General features: G+C 45.6%; 1 protein-coding gene across 1 annotated transcript in view; it reads left to right on the top strand.

The window, feature by feature from the left end:
- The window catches only part of LOC135509090 (neuron navigator 2-like), an 89,666-nt gene that overhangs the window by 50,065 nt on the left and 22,789 nt on the right, over positions 1-16,812 (top strand). Inside the window, 7 exon segments of the mRNA XM_064929412.1 lie at positions 4,412-4,541; positions 11,442-11,748; positions 13,207-13,852; positions 14,976-15,416; positions 15,740-15,805; positions 16,559-16,686; positions 16,689-16,722. Of these exon segments, the coding sequence (XP_064785484.1) occupies positions 4,412-4,541; positions 11,442-11,748; positions 13,207-13,852; positions 14,976-15,416; positions 15,740-15,805; positions 16,559-16,686; positions 16,689-16,722 (1,752 nt within the window).

The following is a 16,812-nucleotide window of genomic DNA, read 5'->3' as shown; positions in this document are numbered from 1 at the left end:
TCTTTGCCTGTGGGCTGGTTTCTCTCTAATCTCAGTCTGCTCTGGTCTACTGGCAGACTGGCTTTTTTAGGTCAGCAACCAGCCATGCTAAAATACACTCTGTCCAGAGTAACATTGCGTTATCAAATTGTGTGTTAAAAACAATATTTGCTTAGTTAAACAATCCAATGTGTAGTTGTTGTTTTTTATTCCAAGAAAATAGAGAAATCTTGTGTGGCACAGTTTCTTCTGTTTAATGACTTGACCAACTCAGAGTTAGGTGTTCATTGCTTGGAAACAGCTTTTAATATTGCTGAGGGGGTGAGAAGTCTAGAACTAATGGACTGCCTCCCTGACCAGAGTGGACATGCAGGGCAGTGTGCTGTGGGACCTCGAAAGAGCTCCGCTCACTTCTCTCCACTGGCCTCTCAGACCAAAGTCGCGCAATTTCCTGCCCCAGAGTGTTCATTGATCCCCTCAGTCCTCTAAGGCCCGGGGTCTCTTAATTCTGAGTGTTCACTGATCCCCTCAGTCCTCTACGGCCCGGGGTCTCTAATTCTGCGTACACCACATGTAGCACCACACCACCCCCAACTCATTCTATAGAGACTCCAGTCTCAACTATCTTAACAAACACCACAATGTCAACTATTTTGACCCCTAACTTCTAAGCGTAGTCTTTAACATCATTTTTATTATGGCATCTCCTAGTCAGGGTGAAATGAGAGGAGAGAAGGGAAGAGATGGGGTGTAGAAAGAGAGTAAAGTGACTGGGATGTTAGCAAGACGGATGGAGGGAGAGAGAAAATAGAGAAGTATGTTGATTAGGGATGAGGTGTACCCTGCCAGCTCTAGTCTGCTCATTATTCAGAGTGATGGAGTGAACAGTGACAGCAGCATCAGGAGCAGGGGAGGGGAGGTCTAACCTAACATATACCTCCCCAGGCCCCGAAGGAGCTGTCAGTCAACCTAAATGGACTGCGAGCTCACTCTGCCCACAATCAACCTCTGACACAGAGCCCAGAATGTACCCAGGTAACTCCCTCCTCCATTTAACAGATCATCAGGGTTGATAGCATAGCAACCTCAGCCCACAGGCATGATTAATCCTGTTCTGCATGGCTAGAAGACATTCTGAAAATGTATTGTTTTGACCACTTCACTTCTCACGAGTCCATTAAGGGTACAGTAGAACTGCCTTCCACAATTAAACAGAAGGAAGGAAGACATTTTGAATACTGAATGTCTGTGTCTCTGTGCTGGATCTGTTCCACTATTGCCACCCACTCCAGCCCCTGGTCTTGTCTTGCATGCCTCAGATCAGTGAAAATATGAATTGTTTTGGGGTAGCTGTGTGGATGGAGTTCTGGTGTGTGGGTGTGAAGACCAGGGCAGGGAAACAAGGGCTGGATTGGGCACTGGGACACTGCACTAGGCAGGCAGCTGTCCAGCAGGATACACTGTGCCTGGCAAACGTTAGATTAGAGCCAGACCTCTGCCCACCTCCCTGCCAGACTGGAACCTTCTTGGGTCATGTGGGGGGTGCTTTTTTTATTTATTTAACCTTAATTTAACTAGGCAAGTCAGTTTAGAACAAATTGTTATTTACAATGACGGCCTATCAAAAGGCAAAAGGCCTCCTGCGGGGACGGGGGCTGGGATGACAAAATAAAAATATAGGTCAAAACACACATGACAAGAGAGACACCACAACTACATAAAGAGAGACCAAAGACAACAACAGCATGGCAGCAACACATGACAATACAGCATCGTAGCAACACAACATGGCAACAGTACAACATGTTAGCAGCACAAAACAGGGTACAAACATTATTGGACACAGACAACAGCACAAAGGGAAAGAAGGTAGAGACAACAATACATCACACAAAGCAGCCACAACTGCCAGTAAGAGTGTCCATGATTGAGTCTTTGAATGAAGAGATGGAGATAAAATGGTCCAGTTTGAGTGTTGGGACTACTGTTGAATCATTCCTGTCATCTATTGACTCTGATTTACCTTTGCTACCGGTTCATATTTCTCCATGTAAACATAGACCTATACTGAAATGGTTGGACTTAGTTGAGACTTTGGACTGAGTAGACCTGTGAAGTAAGTATGTTGCTTCTGGCTTACGTGTTGAGAGGAGCTGTTGATGCTGTCACAGGGAACTCTCAGCACTGTCTGGCTGCGGATGGGTGGGATGTTTCGGTTAGCTCAGTCAGCATCACACTGGCATTTGGGAGACAGACAGACAGACACGCAGACAGACACGCAGACAGACAGACACAGGAGGCGTGAGTGTGTCTTGCTCCGTGTGAACTTCTAATCTTTTGAGAGGAACCTCCCATCCAACTCCCTGCACACTTCCACACATCTGAGCGTACTGTTAAAGGAGTGATTCTGTTACCCAGACAGTGGGTGATGAACCACACACACACACACACTCCTATCTGTCTGTACACACACAGATTTCGGTCCGTTCCCAGTTCACACACAGAACCTTTGGCCCTGAGAATAGCAACATTTTCCACAGAACCCCACTCTAATGAAAGGTAAGCTCAGTGGGAACAGGGAGGTCCTGGTGTAGAGCAGCTTGCATGAGACCCAGACATCCCCACGATTCCTTATCTTCTGGCCTCCACGCAAGCCTCCTTAGAATGGTATCTTGGTTAGGGCCCATCAGTGTTGGTGACTGGCAGGACCTGGTGTGGTGGAAAACTCTGTTACCCAGCAGCCCGCCTGGTCCTGGGAGACACGCTGCTGAACGCTAATTAAAACAAGTTTGGAGTACAGAGGGAGACGTTCCTAACATCACAGGCATATGGGAATGCTGTTTCTGGCCAACAGACCTAGGAAAAGAGGGAGAATAATAGGAGTGGTTTTCTCTTCACCCTGTCTTCTCTTGTTAATGTCTCTATGTGTCTCTCCACCCTGTCTTCTCTTGTTAATGTCTCTATGTGTCTCTCCACCCTGTCTTCTCTTGTTAATGTCTCTCTGTGTCTCTCCACCCTGTCTTCTCTTGTTAATGTCTCTCTGTGTCTCTCCACCCTGTCTTCTCTTGTTAATGTCTCTATGTGTCTCTCCACCCTGTCTTCTCTTGTTAATGTCTCTCTGTGTCTCTCCACCCTGTCTTCTCTTGTTAATGTCTCTCTGTGTCTCTCCACCCGGTCTTCTCTTGTTAATGTCTCTCTGTTTCTCTCCACCCTGTCTTCTCTTGTTAATGTCTTTTGTGTTTCTCTCCACCCTGTCTTCTCTTGTTAATGTCTCTCTGTTTCTCTCCACCCTGTCTTCTCTTGTTAATGTCTCTGTTTCTCTCCATCCTGTCTTCTCTTGTTAATGTCTCTCTGTTTCTCTCCACCCTGTCTTCTCTTGTTAATGTCTTTGTGTTTCTCTCCACCCTGTCTTCTCTTGTTAATCTCTCTGTGTTTCTCTCCACCCTGTCTTCTCTTGTTAATGTCTCTGTTTCTCTCCACCCTGTCTTCTCTTGTTAATGTCTCGGTGTTTCTCTCCACCCTGTCTTCTCTTGTTAATGTCTCTGTTTCTCTCCACCCTGTCTTCTCTTGTTAATGTCTCTGTTTCTCTCCACCCTGTCTTCTCTTGTTAATGTCTCGGTGTTTCTCTCCACCCTGTCTTCTCTTGTTAATGTATTTGTGTTTCTCTCCACCCTGTCTTCTCTTGTTAATCTCTCTGTGTTTCTCTCCACCCTGTCTTCTCTTGTTAATGTCTCTGTTTCTCTCCACCCTGTCTTCTCTTGTTAATGTCTCTGTTTCTCTCCACCCTGTCTTCTCTTGTTAATGTCTCGGTGTTTCTCTCCACCCTGTCTTCTCTTGTTAATGTCTCTGTGTTTCTCTCCACCCTGTCTTCTCTTGTTAATGTATTTGTGTTTCTCTCCACCCTGTCTTCTCTTGTTAATGTCTCTCTGTTTCTCTCCACCCTGTCTTCTCTTGTTAATGTCTCTGTGTTTCTCTACAGCAGGGATCATCAACTAGATTCAGCCGCTTACCGATTTGTTCTTAAGCGAATTGTCAAGAAATAATTACAAATTATTTGTCGACTGTAAATTGACCGCAAGAAGCCCAAACAGTTAACATTTGACTAAAACATAATCATTTCAAACCGTTTTTACATTTGGATACGATCATATACGTCTCTCTATGTGTGTGAATACTTTGGAACAGACTTCCAACATTAAAATGACTTGGAGCTAATTTGCTGGTGTTTTTAGTCTTTTATGTCCCCCAAAACTTGGGGAGCAAAATAAAATAACCCTCGGGCCAAACGTGGGTGGCCAGTTGGGGAACCCTGCTCTACATATCTTTTCCTTTCTCACTCTAGTTATGTCTCTCGTGTTTTACCTCTTTCTCTCTAATAACTTTTACCATATATACTCAAACTCTTTCTCTCTTCTGTGTTCCTCTCTTCCAGTTGGGACGACAGCAGCTCGGTGAGCAGTGGGGTCAGTGACACTATCGACACAGATGACATCAACACCAGTTCCTCAGTCAGCTCCTACGTCAACACTCCGTCCGTCTCCTGCAAGGACATAGAGGGACAGGTAGGTTCTGCCCCAATTAGGGGCGTGGCAACAATAGAATTAGAATGACTAGAACAGTGAACAGACATTACGTTGTTTCTTTTTTCTATTTTTACAATAAAGCAAAGAAACACTTATTAAACTTTAATTTCCCGTCAATAAACTGAATATAGATCACGTGATGTCCACAGCCAGATATTACCGTGCTAATTTTCAATTGGTGCGATTAACCAAAATGTTTTTGGGTTATTTGATCAACTAATTATTAAAATATTTTAATTCCATGTATTTTTTTTTTGTGAGCCCGATGGGACGTTTCTCTGGAGAGAAATCCAATTATTCACCAGATAAATTAATTCAAGTAGAGTCGCAATTCAACGGCTTAGACACGAGGTATGTGGCAGGGTCTACAGTCAATCATAGACTACAAAAGGAAAACCAGCCATGTCGCGGACCCCGATGTCTTGCTCTCAGAAAAACTAAACTTATTTGTGCGCTTTGAGGACAATACAGTGCCACCGACACAGCCCACTACCAGAGACTGTGGACTCTCCTTCACCGCAGCCAACGTGAGTAAAAATGTGTTAACCCTCGCAAGGCTGCCTGCCCAGACGGCATCCCCAGCCACGTCCTCAGAGCATGCGCAGACCAGCTGGTTGGTGTGTTTACGGACATTCAATCAATCCTTATCCCAGTCCGCTGTTCCTACGTGCTTCAAGAGGCCCACCATTGTTCCTGTTCCCAAGAAAACTAAGGTAACTGAGCTAAACGACTACTGTCCCGTAGCACTCATTTCCGTCATCATGAAGTGCTTTGAGAGACTAGTCAAGGATCATATCACCTCCACCCTACCTGACACCCTAGACCCACTCCAATGTTCTTACCGCCGCAGTAGGTACACAGACGACGCAATCGCAACCACACTGCCCTAACCCATCTGGACAAGGGGAATACCTATGTGAGAATGCTGTTCATCGACTACAGCTCAGCATTTAACACCATAGTACCCTCCAAACTCGTCATTAAGCTTGAGACCCTGGGTCTCGACCCTGCCCTGCGCAACTGGGTCCTGGACTTTCTGACAGGCCGCCCCCAGGTGGTGAGGGTAGGTAACAACATCGCCACCCCGCTGATCCTCAACACTGGGGCCCCACAAGGGTGCTTTCTCTCCTGTTCTCCCTGTTCACCCATGACTGAGTGGCCATGCACACCCTCAACTCAATCATCAAGTTTGCAGATGACACTACAGTGGTAGGCTTGATTACCAACAACAACAAGATGGCCTACAGGGAGGAGGTGAGGGCCCTCGGAGTGTGGTGTCAGGAATATAACCTCACACTCAATGTCAACCAAACAAAGGAGATGATCATGGACTTAAGGAAACAGCAGAGGGAGCACACCCCTACCCACCTTGACAGGACAGTAGTGGATAAGGTGGAAAGTTTAATATTTACTATTTTTGGCTTAGGAATTTCGATTAAAAAGCTTGAATAATTTTAATTTCATAATGCATTTCACGTTTAAAAAAATAGTTGAACCAAAACCGAATCAACCTCAAAAAAGGACTAATCGCTCAGCACTACCCATTTAGGCGGAGGTAGGAGCGTTTAAGCTCTCCTGTGTCATTTACCAGGGATTTGTATACTTTGATTCTTTTGGCCCCAATCATTTGAATGGGTACATTAACCTGAATATAACTGCATACACTAGGCTGCCTATTAACCTTCACACTTCAGTTATAGAGGTTGTGGAAGAAATAAGCAGAGTGAAACGTTCATCTGTTGCAGTCTGACACACATCACCTCCCACATCATCTTATCCTGACACTCCTATTCGTAGGTATTTATTCTCATGTGCACATGTTCACCTTTTAGACTACTGATTTGAGGAGAAGATGTTCTGTTTGCCATATTGTAAAAGTGTCTAAATCTAGATTATTGAGACTGTATGATGCAATCCTTTTTAGGCGCTTCTGTACAATGTAGACCAACTAGATTGGCTTATTGAAATTCACTCGGTGACAAGAGTCACTAGAGACTCAAAGCCACAAGAGGGTAGAATACATTTCAGACGTTGCTTGTGAACCCTCAACCTGCTCCGTCAAGCCTTCGAACAGTGAGTCATTACTCAGTCATGATATGAGGCAGAATTAACTCCAACCTACTCAATTGAGCACAAACTGGTTGAATCAATATTTGCAGCAATAGGTGATAATATCTCTCTAGAAGCTGATCCGTCGTCAGTATTGTGTAATAATTATAATGTTAAGATAAGATTTGAATGGAGAAAGCTGATCTGAGAGCCGCACTGCTTTTCTTTCAAACCTACCAGTATCCACACATGCCTCAACGACGCACACAGCAAACGTTCTCTCTGCTTGGTGTTTTGGGAAATGTGTGTTGAGTCTTCGACGGTTGCAGGAAGGATGCATCATTAAAACACTCGTAAGCCTAAATTCCATCGTTGTCGGGAGACTGGGGCCAGGTCATTTGGTTCTACTATTAGATGAAGAACAGTGATATCACATTAATCTGTTGTATAAATTAAGAAAATATATATCTGTATTCCCATTATAACTTTGCTGTGCTTTTAAATGGTTTAAAGTACAGTGAGACATTTGGGTGATAACTAAACCAAAAATCAGACATTGTTTTTCCATTGCAATTTGGTTGTGCATTTAGATCAGTGATATTCAAAGTTGTTCATTATTATCTCTTATCAAAAATAAATACATTTACTCAATAACATTGTATCTTTTCAAATGTTTAAAAAAACATTTTGGCGACCCCGACTTTCAATATCACTGTTTTAGATGGGTGAAAGCATTGTGATAACACTTTCAAATTCAAACTTTCAAATTCAACTAACTTTTGCAGTCTTTTTGAGTGGGTGAATATAGGTTGCAGTAGCGTGCCGTGGTTCTGGGGCCTGGGCCTTCAGTGAAGTCCTACACAGTCCCACCCGAATTAGTCCACCTCTTATTACCATCATCATGATGCCATGGCTCTAGACACTATACATTTAGACAGAAACGCAGTATAACCAGGCATTGCGTCACCTTGAATTTGACATTTGTATTCAGAGAATTGCAGGGGAAGAGTACAATACCTTTTCATTGTGCAGCTTCGTTGCCCTGCGCGCTTGTTCGTTGAGCTGTAGATCCACTCGGGTGTCCCCAAAAGTTTTCAAAAGCACCATTGCTTGTAAGTGCCCAGCCGTACTTTGGTGTCTCGTTGCTGCCTTGGTTAGACAACTCAGGTTTGCAAAGCCAGTGTGACACCAAATCGATCACTTGCAAATAATAGGCATTCCCAGCAGTACAGTTTGCAGTGCTTCTCGGAGCCTGTGAGTCATTCATAGTTGAAAGTGGCGAACAAACCCCTTTCCCGCCTGTGACAGGCTTTGTAGCGTCTGCGTCTACCTCTCCTGACAATGTCTAACTTTTCTTGAAAAGTTTGTCTTGAGAATGGAGTTATAATTATATCCTCGACCAAATCGATATCTTCTCCTTCCGCCATTGTGGGTTGAAAAAACAGCTGAGTAGTATGCAAATTAATTTGTTGATCAATTTCAGTTTCCTAGTTCTGAGACCTGCCCATATAGGACCTGCCTCTCAATATTGGTAATCCAATCAAAAGACGTGCACGCACTACGCCTGCTAGCTGGCTCCTGTGTAACACTGGAGCCAGCCAGCAGGGTTACAATAGCCAACTCTAAAGCTGATTGGTTGACACTAAATTTTAATTTCCAATCACTTTAAGCTACAAGCGCCCGCACTGTTGATTCTGAAGGCCTGGGGGCAGATTTTAGACCCCTGGCAACACATGATGGCTGAATATGATTGGATAAAAGATCTAACATAAAGACCAGCACTCCAAATCTCAACCTGGGGCTGGAAGCAGTGCAACCAAGAGGAACGCTATGAAATGAAGATTGTAACTCTTACTCTGGGGAATAATTTAATACATATTTGTGGGAAAATCTATTTAAAAAAAAAAAATTATATTCTGGTGATGTTTAGGCCAGCACAGAAGGCCTTGCTGGCCTGACGGCCCACTGATAGGTTGTAATCTCATTGATCGACTTCTCAACCAAATATTTCCCACGTTGAAATGTGTGCCCACAGGGCCGTGACTGCACTGAAACCTGCTTTAGAGCTGACCAGGGAGGGAGCCATGGGGTGAACTTTTTTGAAGCTTTATTTGATCAGCCAAACCCTCCCCTAACCTGGACGACCCTGGGCCAATTGTACACTGCCCTATGAAACTCCCGATTACGGCCGGTTGTGATACAGCCCGGGATCGAACCAGGGTCTGTAGTGATGCCTCTAGCACTGAGATGCAGTGCCTTAGACCGCTGCGCCACTCGGGAGCCCAATTTATGTGCTTAGCTACAAACATGACCAAAAGTATGTGGACACTTGCTCATCAAACATCTCATTCCAAAATCATGGGCATTAATATGATGCTATAACAGCCTCCACTCATCTAGGAAGGCTTTCCACTAGATGTTGGAACATTGCTGCGGAGACTTGCTTCCATTCAGCCTCTCTGCGGTCCCCTTCTGTGAGCTTGTGTGGTCTACCACTTTGCAGCTGAGCCGTTGTTGCTCCAAGATGTGGAAACATCACAATAACAGCACTTACAGTAGACCGGGGCGGCTCTAGCGAGGCAGAAATTTAACAAACTGACTTGTTGGAAAGGTGGCATCCTATGACGGTTGTCATGTTGAAAGTCACTGAGCTCTTCATAAAGACATTCTACTGCCAATGTTTGTCTATGGAGATTGCATGTCTGTGTGCTCGATTTTATACACCTGTCAGCAACGGGTGTGGCTGAAATAGCCAAATCCACTAATTTGAAGGGGTGTCCACGTGTTTTTGTAAATACAGTGTAGTAGTAGGCCTGACCCATGTCCTCATCAGATACACCTCAACAAACTTATGCCATCATTGCTTATGTGGAAGACTGTGTGATAGAAGCAGTTTCTGTTTTTCCAAAGATAACCACACAATATTCCTGTAGAGAGACAGTCTCTTTTCAGTGGAACATCCCGACAACAGCACTGAGTGAGTTTTCTCAGGAATGAAGCAGTTGGCATGGTTGTGAATGTGATGTAGAAGACTGTTCAGCAAGGTTATTTCCAGTCATAAAAAGGAACTGGGTAGACGACAGGAGCGACTGCAGCTTTGGCACCCGTTTTGTTTTCATGTTTTTCTACCATTAAGGCTTTCACTGCATCCTCCCGTGCCAACGAGTGACTTAAAATCAAACAGTAGAATGCAGACGGCCCCAAAACCAGCTCTTCAAGCCAACATTCAGTCACAAAGCCCCCTCCCATTTTCTCTGTAACTGTATTGCCTTTTATAGAATTGCTTTGTGTTACATTTTTCTGCTGCTCTGTAGAATATGGCTTGGATTTATTATTGAGGCTATAGAGATAACAGTGTTTATGATTCAGGCTGATAAAGAAAGAGGCCATTAAAATTCCTTCCCTGGCAATCATTTTTTATGAGTATTTTCAGTAGCTAGTTGAACAATGACCTGTTATAACCAAGGCTGACGTAAGTTTGGCGAGCGCTGGGAAAACGCACTACAAAACACAGCTTCAATACATTGTTTATTTGAACGGCCAATGTAATGGTCCTGTTCGCCTGCCTCTCCCTCTCTTTCTCAAGTCTTTACTTATCCAATTTTTGCATTTTGAGGCGGTAATGTTGATACATGAAGCATGAAGTCGTCTTTACTGATTTCCTGTATTAATCACTCCAGACCCTGTCAGGGACTGTCCAATGTAATCCACTGCTAACTCTCCTGACCACTGTCTTGTTCATTAGGCACCAAACGGAAGCAAATGGACTGAAACAGGGAGGGACTACCTCGACCTGTCCAATAGAAAGCGTTAATTTTCACTTTGTATTGCAACGGATTTAAAAAAAAAAACATATATATATATATATATTGCATGCCTTATTGAACTCAACCAATGTTTGTGAAGTGATTCAGCCACATGCCTCAGATGAAATGTCAGATGGGCAGCAGTGACATCAACCACGTTAATGTTTAACCACAGAGTTAATGCCTCAGATCCACACATTACTTCTGAGATGAGAGCAGACTGCACCCAAATCAGAGAAAAATCCTCATCAATATCAAGTTCCTGAATAGGAATCTTTTCCCTTGGCGGTTGAGCAACAGCTCATAGAACAAAGAGGATATTTGTATAATGTGATGACTAAACAAACATCCTGTTCTTGACAGTGTGTTTGTAATGAGTGCTGTGTACTGATGAGAATATGAAGGCATTCACAGTAATAAGGACATGTGGAGTTGTTTAACTGGAATGATGGCATAAGGCTGAGCTAATGGGGGGAGGTAATAGACCAGCGTTTCCCAAACTCGGTCCTCAGGACCCCAAGGGGTGTACGTTTTCGTCTTTGCCCTAACACTACGCATCTGATTCCAATAATCAAAGCTTGATGACTAGTTGATAATGTGAATCAGCTGTGTAGTGTTAGGGCAAAACATGCACCCATTGGGGTCTTAGGAAATGCTGGTCTAGACTAGTAGACATTGCTTTTCTTTCCTCTTGCTCTCCTAGTGAGATGATTCACGTATCAGTGTTATTATTATATTGATATACTGTAAGTAGAGGGGAGTTAGAGTATGTACAGCAGTGGTGGCTGGTGTCACTTTAAATGGGGAGGACAGGCTCATAGTAATGGCTGGAACAGAGTGAATGGAATGGTCTCAAACACATCTAACACCTGGTTTCCATGTGTTTTGATACCATTTCATTCAATCCATTCATTATTATGAGCCTGGGGATCAGGCCTCCCCTCACCAGCCTCCTCTGATGTACAGTATCTACAGCACTTGAATAAACAGAAGTAACAGATGTTTGACGTTTGGTTTCCCTCAGCTCCAGACAGACGCAGAGAAGCACCTGGCCATCGAGCAGAACTCTGTGTGGTCCGGCAGCGACGAGGTCAAGAGGTCAGACGGTGTCTCGGACAACGGGGTCAAAATGGAGTCGGGCTCCAAGTATTGCCGCCACCCCTCAGACATGTCGGACGAGTCGGACAGGAGCTCCTCGGGCCGCATTACGCCCTCCGTGGCCCACACAGGCTCCTGGAGGCGGGGAATGAGCGCCCAGATGGGCGTAACCTCCCCCAGGACCAAGGCCCCCATCACGCCAGGCTGTGCAACTCTGAAGACCCATGTTACAGGTACATTACATACAGAGTAGAGACAGACGGAGCCCAGCAGCCACACTGTCTCTATATTGTTCTCTATCAGTCTGAACTATACTGAACAAAAAGATAAACGGAACGAAGTGTGCTCTTCACATGTACCGGGCAGATGGCAGACAATGTGTATGACATCGTGTGGGCGAGCGGTTTGCTGATGTCAACGTTGTGAACAGAGTACCCCATGGTGGCGGTGGGGTTATGGTATTGGCAGGCATAAGCTACAGACAATCAAGCAATCAAATGTATTTATAAAGCCCTTTTTACATCAGCTGATGTCACAAAGTGCTATACAGAAACCCGGCCTAAAACCCCAAACAGCAAGCAATGCAGGTGTAGAAGCACGGTGGCTAGGAAAAACTCCCTAGAAAGGCAGGCACCGAGGAAGAAACTAGAGAGGAACCAGACTCTGAGGGGTGGCCAGTCCTCTTCTGGCTGTGCCGGGTGGAGATTATAACAGTACATGGCCAAGATGTTCAAATGTTCATAGATGACCAGCATGGTCAAATAATAATAATCAGAGTGGTTGTCGAGGGTGCAGCAAGTCAGCACCGCAGGAGTAAATGTCAGTTGGCTTTTCATAGCCGATCATTCAGAGTTAGAGACTGCAGGTGCGTTAGAGAGAGAGAGTCGAAAATAGCAGCAACGGCATCCTAGCCCCCCGACACATAAACTATTGCAGCATAAATACTGGAGGCTAAGACAAGAGGGGTCGGGAGACACTGTGGCCCCATCCAACGATGCAATGAACACAATTGCATTTTATAGATGGCAATTTGAATGCAGAGAGATACTGAGACGAGATCCTGAGGCCCATTATCGTGCCATTAATCCGCTGCCATCACCTCATGTTTCAGCATGATAATTCGCTGTCCCATATTGCAAGGATCTGTACACAATTCCTGGAAGCTGAAAATGTCCCAGTTCTTCCATGGCTTGCATACTCACCAGACATGTCACCCATTGAGCTTGTTTGGGACGCTCTGGATCAACGTGTATGACAGCATGTGCCAGTTTCCACCAATATCCAGCAACTTCGCACATCTATTGAAGAGGAGTGGGACAACATTCCACAGTCAACAGCCTGATCAATGTTATGCGAAGGAGATGTGTCGAACTGCATGAGGTAAATGGTGGTCACACCTGATACTGACTGGTTTTCTGATCCACGCCCCTACCTTGTTTTTAAGGTATCTGTGACCAACAGATACATATCTGTATTCCCAGTTGTGAAATCCATAGATTAGGGCCTAATGAGTTTATTTGAATTGACTGATTTGTCTCAGTAAAATCTTTGAAATTGTTGCATGTTGCGTTTATATTTTTGTTTAATGTACATGTGTTCCTGTAGTGTGTGATGAGGCAGCCAGCAGTCAACTACAGATACGTTGTATCTGGTGGGCCATGGTTGATAGACTGTCATGTCTCCACCCACAGGTAAAACGGACGACGCCAAGGTGTCGGAGAAGGGCCAACATTATCTCTCTCCCCGGGCCAAGTGTAGCATGCAGCGCTCCCCATCAGACACGGGCCGCAGCAGTGGAGACGAGGCCAAGAAGCCCCCCTCCTCCTCCAGCTCCAGCCGCACCCCCACCACCAACACCTTTGGATTTAAGAAGCATGCAGGAGGAGGTATGACCATGGTGACAGCCAGCGGAGTGACCATCACCAGTGGCTCAGCTACCCTGGGAAAGATCCCCAAGTCAGTGCAGCTCCACGGGGGTCGGGGTCTTGGTCGCCAGGCCAGTGTGGATGATGGCTACCTACCTGTGAGCTCCCACTCCACCCTGCAGTACCGGAGCCTCCCCCGGCCCAGCAGAGCCTCTGGTGGGGGACGCAGCACAAGCCGCTCGTCCAGCACCAGCATCGACTCCAATCTCAGCAGCAAGTCCATCACGCTCCATGGCCCCAAAAGCCGCAGCCAAGTCCCCAAACCCAGCGCTGGTGGCACCCCCCTTCCTGGCTCTGGATCCAACCAGACAGACCGGGAGAAGGGGGTGTCCTCTGAAGCCAGTCCCACAGCCCCGGGAGCCAGGCAACCAGGGGGAAAGTACCCAGACGTCTCCTCCCCAACCATGCGCAGGTCAGCCCACCACCTCCATACCCCTAGCCCCAGTCATCAGGCGCTGTCTCACACTAACACTGGATGAGTCAGAGAGCTCCTTCCACTAGCCCTGAAAGCACTACCACACCGGCCTGCTTATGATTCACACTGTGCAAAACTGGTTGAATCAATGTTGTTTCCACGTCATTTCAACCCCAAAAAGCTATGTGGTGGCGTTGAATCAACGTGGAAAACTCATTGAATTTGCAAAAAAAATCAATATAAGTTTTAAAATAAATCCAATGACATGACATTTTTTGTTGATTTCACGTTACATTCACAATAGTTGACAACTCAGTCAAATGTAAATCAAAACTAGACATGAACTGATGTTTGTGCCCAGTGGGTATGTGACATATTCAGGCACAGTGCAAACTGATTTTAGTTGGGATAATAATCATATCAGCGTTGTAGTAACATTAAATAAAACTGAGAGCTCTTGGCTTAACAGGGTTTCATGATGTTTTTTTGGAGCCCATGAATCATGAGTGATTTAAAAAGGCTTGGCTTATCACTAGGCCTCTCTTGATATAATGGCCTATCAGTGGTCATTAAAAGCAGGGTGACAGGGCCCAGTCTGAGGGTCCAGTGTTTTCTCTAGCTCAAACCCAGTGCTGGGTTGGCTGGTGTTGCTTTTTCTGATAATGCTGCTTGGACTTAACTAATTGCCTGATGAGGTAATGAGAAAATGTAGCATCTGTTTCCCCTCAGTGGTCTGAAAGTCTCCCTTCTCATTTAACCCTTGATTATTTAATGTTGTCTAAGCTAAAATGGTGTTTGTAGGACATACTTTACATCCTGTTTTAATGTAAATTACGTGTTGATAAAAATGTGTGGTCGAAGATGTATGATAGCTGCTCACATGGACAGCCAAACCGGACCAGCGAATCAGAGAGATGGATATATTTGTCTTCTGATGATGTGATTATACCATGAACTAGGGATTGTGTTGTCATGGCAATGTTATAATATACATTTGTTTTGCTTATCTTTGCATTAAGGAGTATTTTAATCAAAGATTACTTCAACAATTCCCTCAAACCCATGTACCATTTAACTCTCATCTCACTCTTCTCCTCTGCTTCCTTCCCGTGCCGTCCAGACTCTTCGGAGGCAAGCAGGGCAAGCAGCATGCCCCAGTCACCCCCGCAGAGAACATGAACAACTCCACCGTCATCTCCAACCTCCACGCCAACTCTGGCCAGCAGGGCGGCGCTCTGGACTCCCCCTCAGCCAGTAGCGGGGGCAGTAGCCCTCTGTATGGGGGTGGAGGTCGTCTGGGTTTGGAGGCACACTCCCTCTCCCCCCTGGCCTCCAGTCCCAGTTCAGCCCTGTCCACCCCCTCCCACAGCCTGGCCTGGAACAGCACCCTGAGCAGGGACACTCTGAGCCCCGGCTACCCCTCCCTCAGCAGCCTTGCCACCAGCAGCGAGTCCATCGACCTGTCTCTGGGCAGCGGAGGCCACGGACACCACGGCCCTGGTCACGACACACTGCCAGCCTGCATCAGGAACAACGGCATCAAAACTGGCTTCTCAGACAGGTAGGAGTGGGTTTGGTTTAGGAGCTGCCAGGTGTGACTATGTGTTTTAATGTCGGCTACATGCTCTCCTCTCTTTTCTTCCCTTTGTATCTCAACCTTCGATCTGTTGTGTTTATGAGGGTTTAGTCACTTTCTAACAGTAGAGTTTGAGTGGCCATATTGATGATATAGGAGACTGACTCCTAGTTGTTGGTGTAATGAAAGCATGGATTCTATCTTGACTGTTGATCTCTCTGTTTCCCCCTTCTATCTGTGCTCCTCCTCCTCTCTGTTGTTTACCCTTACCCCCTAACCCCCTCCACCACTAACCCCCTTCCCCCTAGCCTTAGCCCTCTCTCCTCTCCCTTGGGTAGTCCCAGCCGAAACACTTTACCCCGGAAACAGGACAGGTAAATGTGTCTATATGGAGTTAGGCTTGCTTGATGGTGAAACAGCTGCCTGTGTGTAGTGTCCTGTTTGTGAAGTGACTGTTGGATGTTATCGCTGCCTCCATCTCTTTCACAGCATGTATAATGCCCTCTGCTGGCTACACTGGGAAGGACAGGGCTGGAGTCTGAAACATAATCTTGAGATGTATATCAAAGTGTGTGGATCTAAGAAAGATCACACCACAGCTGTGAAGCTTCTATAGGTAGCTGTTATCTGTAGCTGTGTCCTGTCTCTATGTTTTGTCTACATGTTCAGAATAGCCATACACCGACCTCCACCAAACATGAATTGCCCCTATGTTTAGGTTTTTGGGCTGGGATTAGATCTATATTACACCCGTTGTTTTACTCAAACAAGGGCTGAATTCCCGAAAAAAATACATACATAAAAAAATAAATATAAGTATTTATTTTTGTATAATGTTTTTTGGGGGGTAGTATTAAGTATTGTTTTCATGAACGTACATTGACGTACAACTTCCACCTGTATCATACAATATATGATGCATGATCCCATGCTCTGTGATTTTGTAGACCATGTTGTGACTGTACACCCTGCACGTTATCACACAGCCTTGATGTTACCCATGTGCCTCCCTGTCCACCAACAGCCTAGGTTATTATCATTATCTGTGCAGATTGTGACTTGCAGCATTCACACAAAGATGTGGATGTGAGGTTGGATTTTCAGCATCTCCTGTCATCTCTCTGCAGGTACGGCCACCTGCCCCAGCTACGTAGTCATGACGACCACCGGGATTGGCTGCGTTCCCACTCTGCAGGAGGTCTTCAGGAGTCTGCCGCCAGCTCACCATTCTACCCCACCTCCAGCCTCACCTCGCCCCCGGAGCCCGCTTCAACTTCTCCCAGCTTGGTAGGTGTAGCCTCAACCCTCCCTACTCATCACTTCGATTAGCACTGTAGGAGCACTGATAGTCATCACTGTACAATGGACTAAATATTGTGTA

Source organism: Oncorhynchus masou, chromosome 22 (genome assembly GCF_036934945.1).
Source record: "Oncorhynchus masou masou isolate Uvic2021 chromosome 22, UVic_Omas_1.1, whole genome shotgun sequence".
Classification (NCBI taxonomy): Eukaryota; Metazoa; Chordata; class Actinopteri; order Salmoniformes; family Salmonidae; genus Oncorhynchus; species Oncorhynchus masou.
This window is presented reverse-complemented; position numbering and strand designations above follow the sequence as displayed.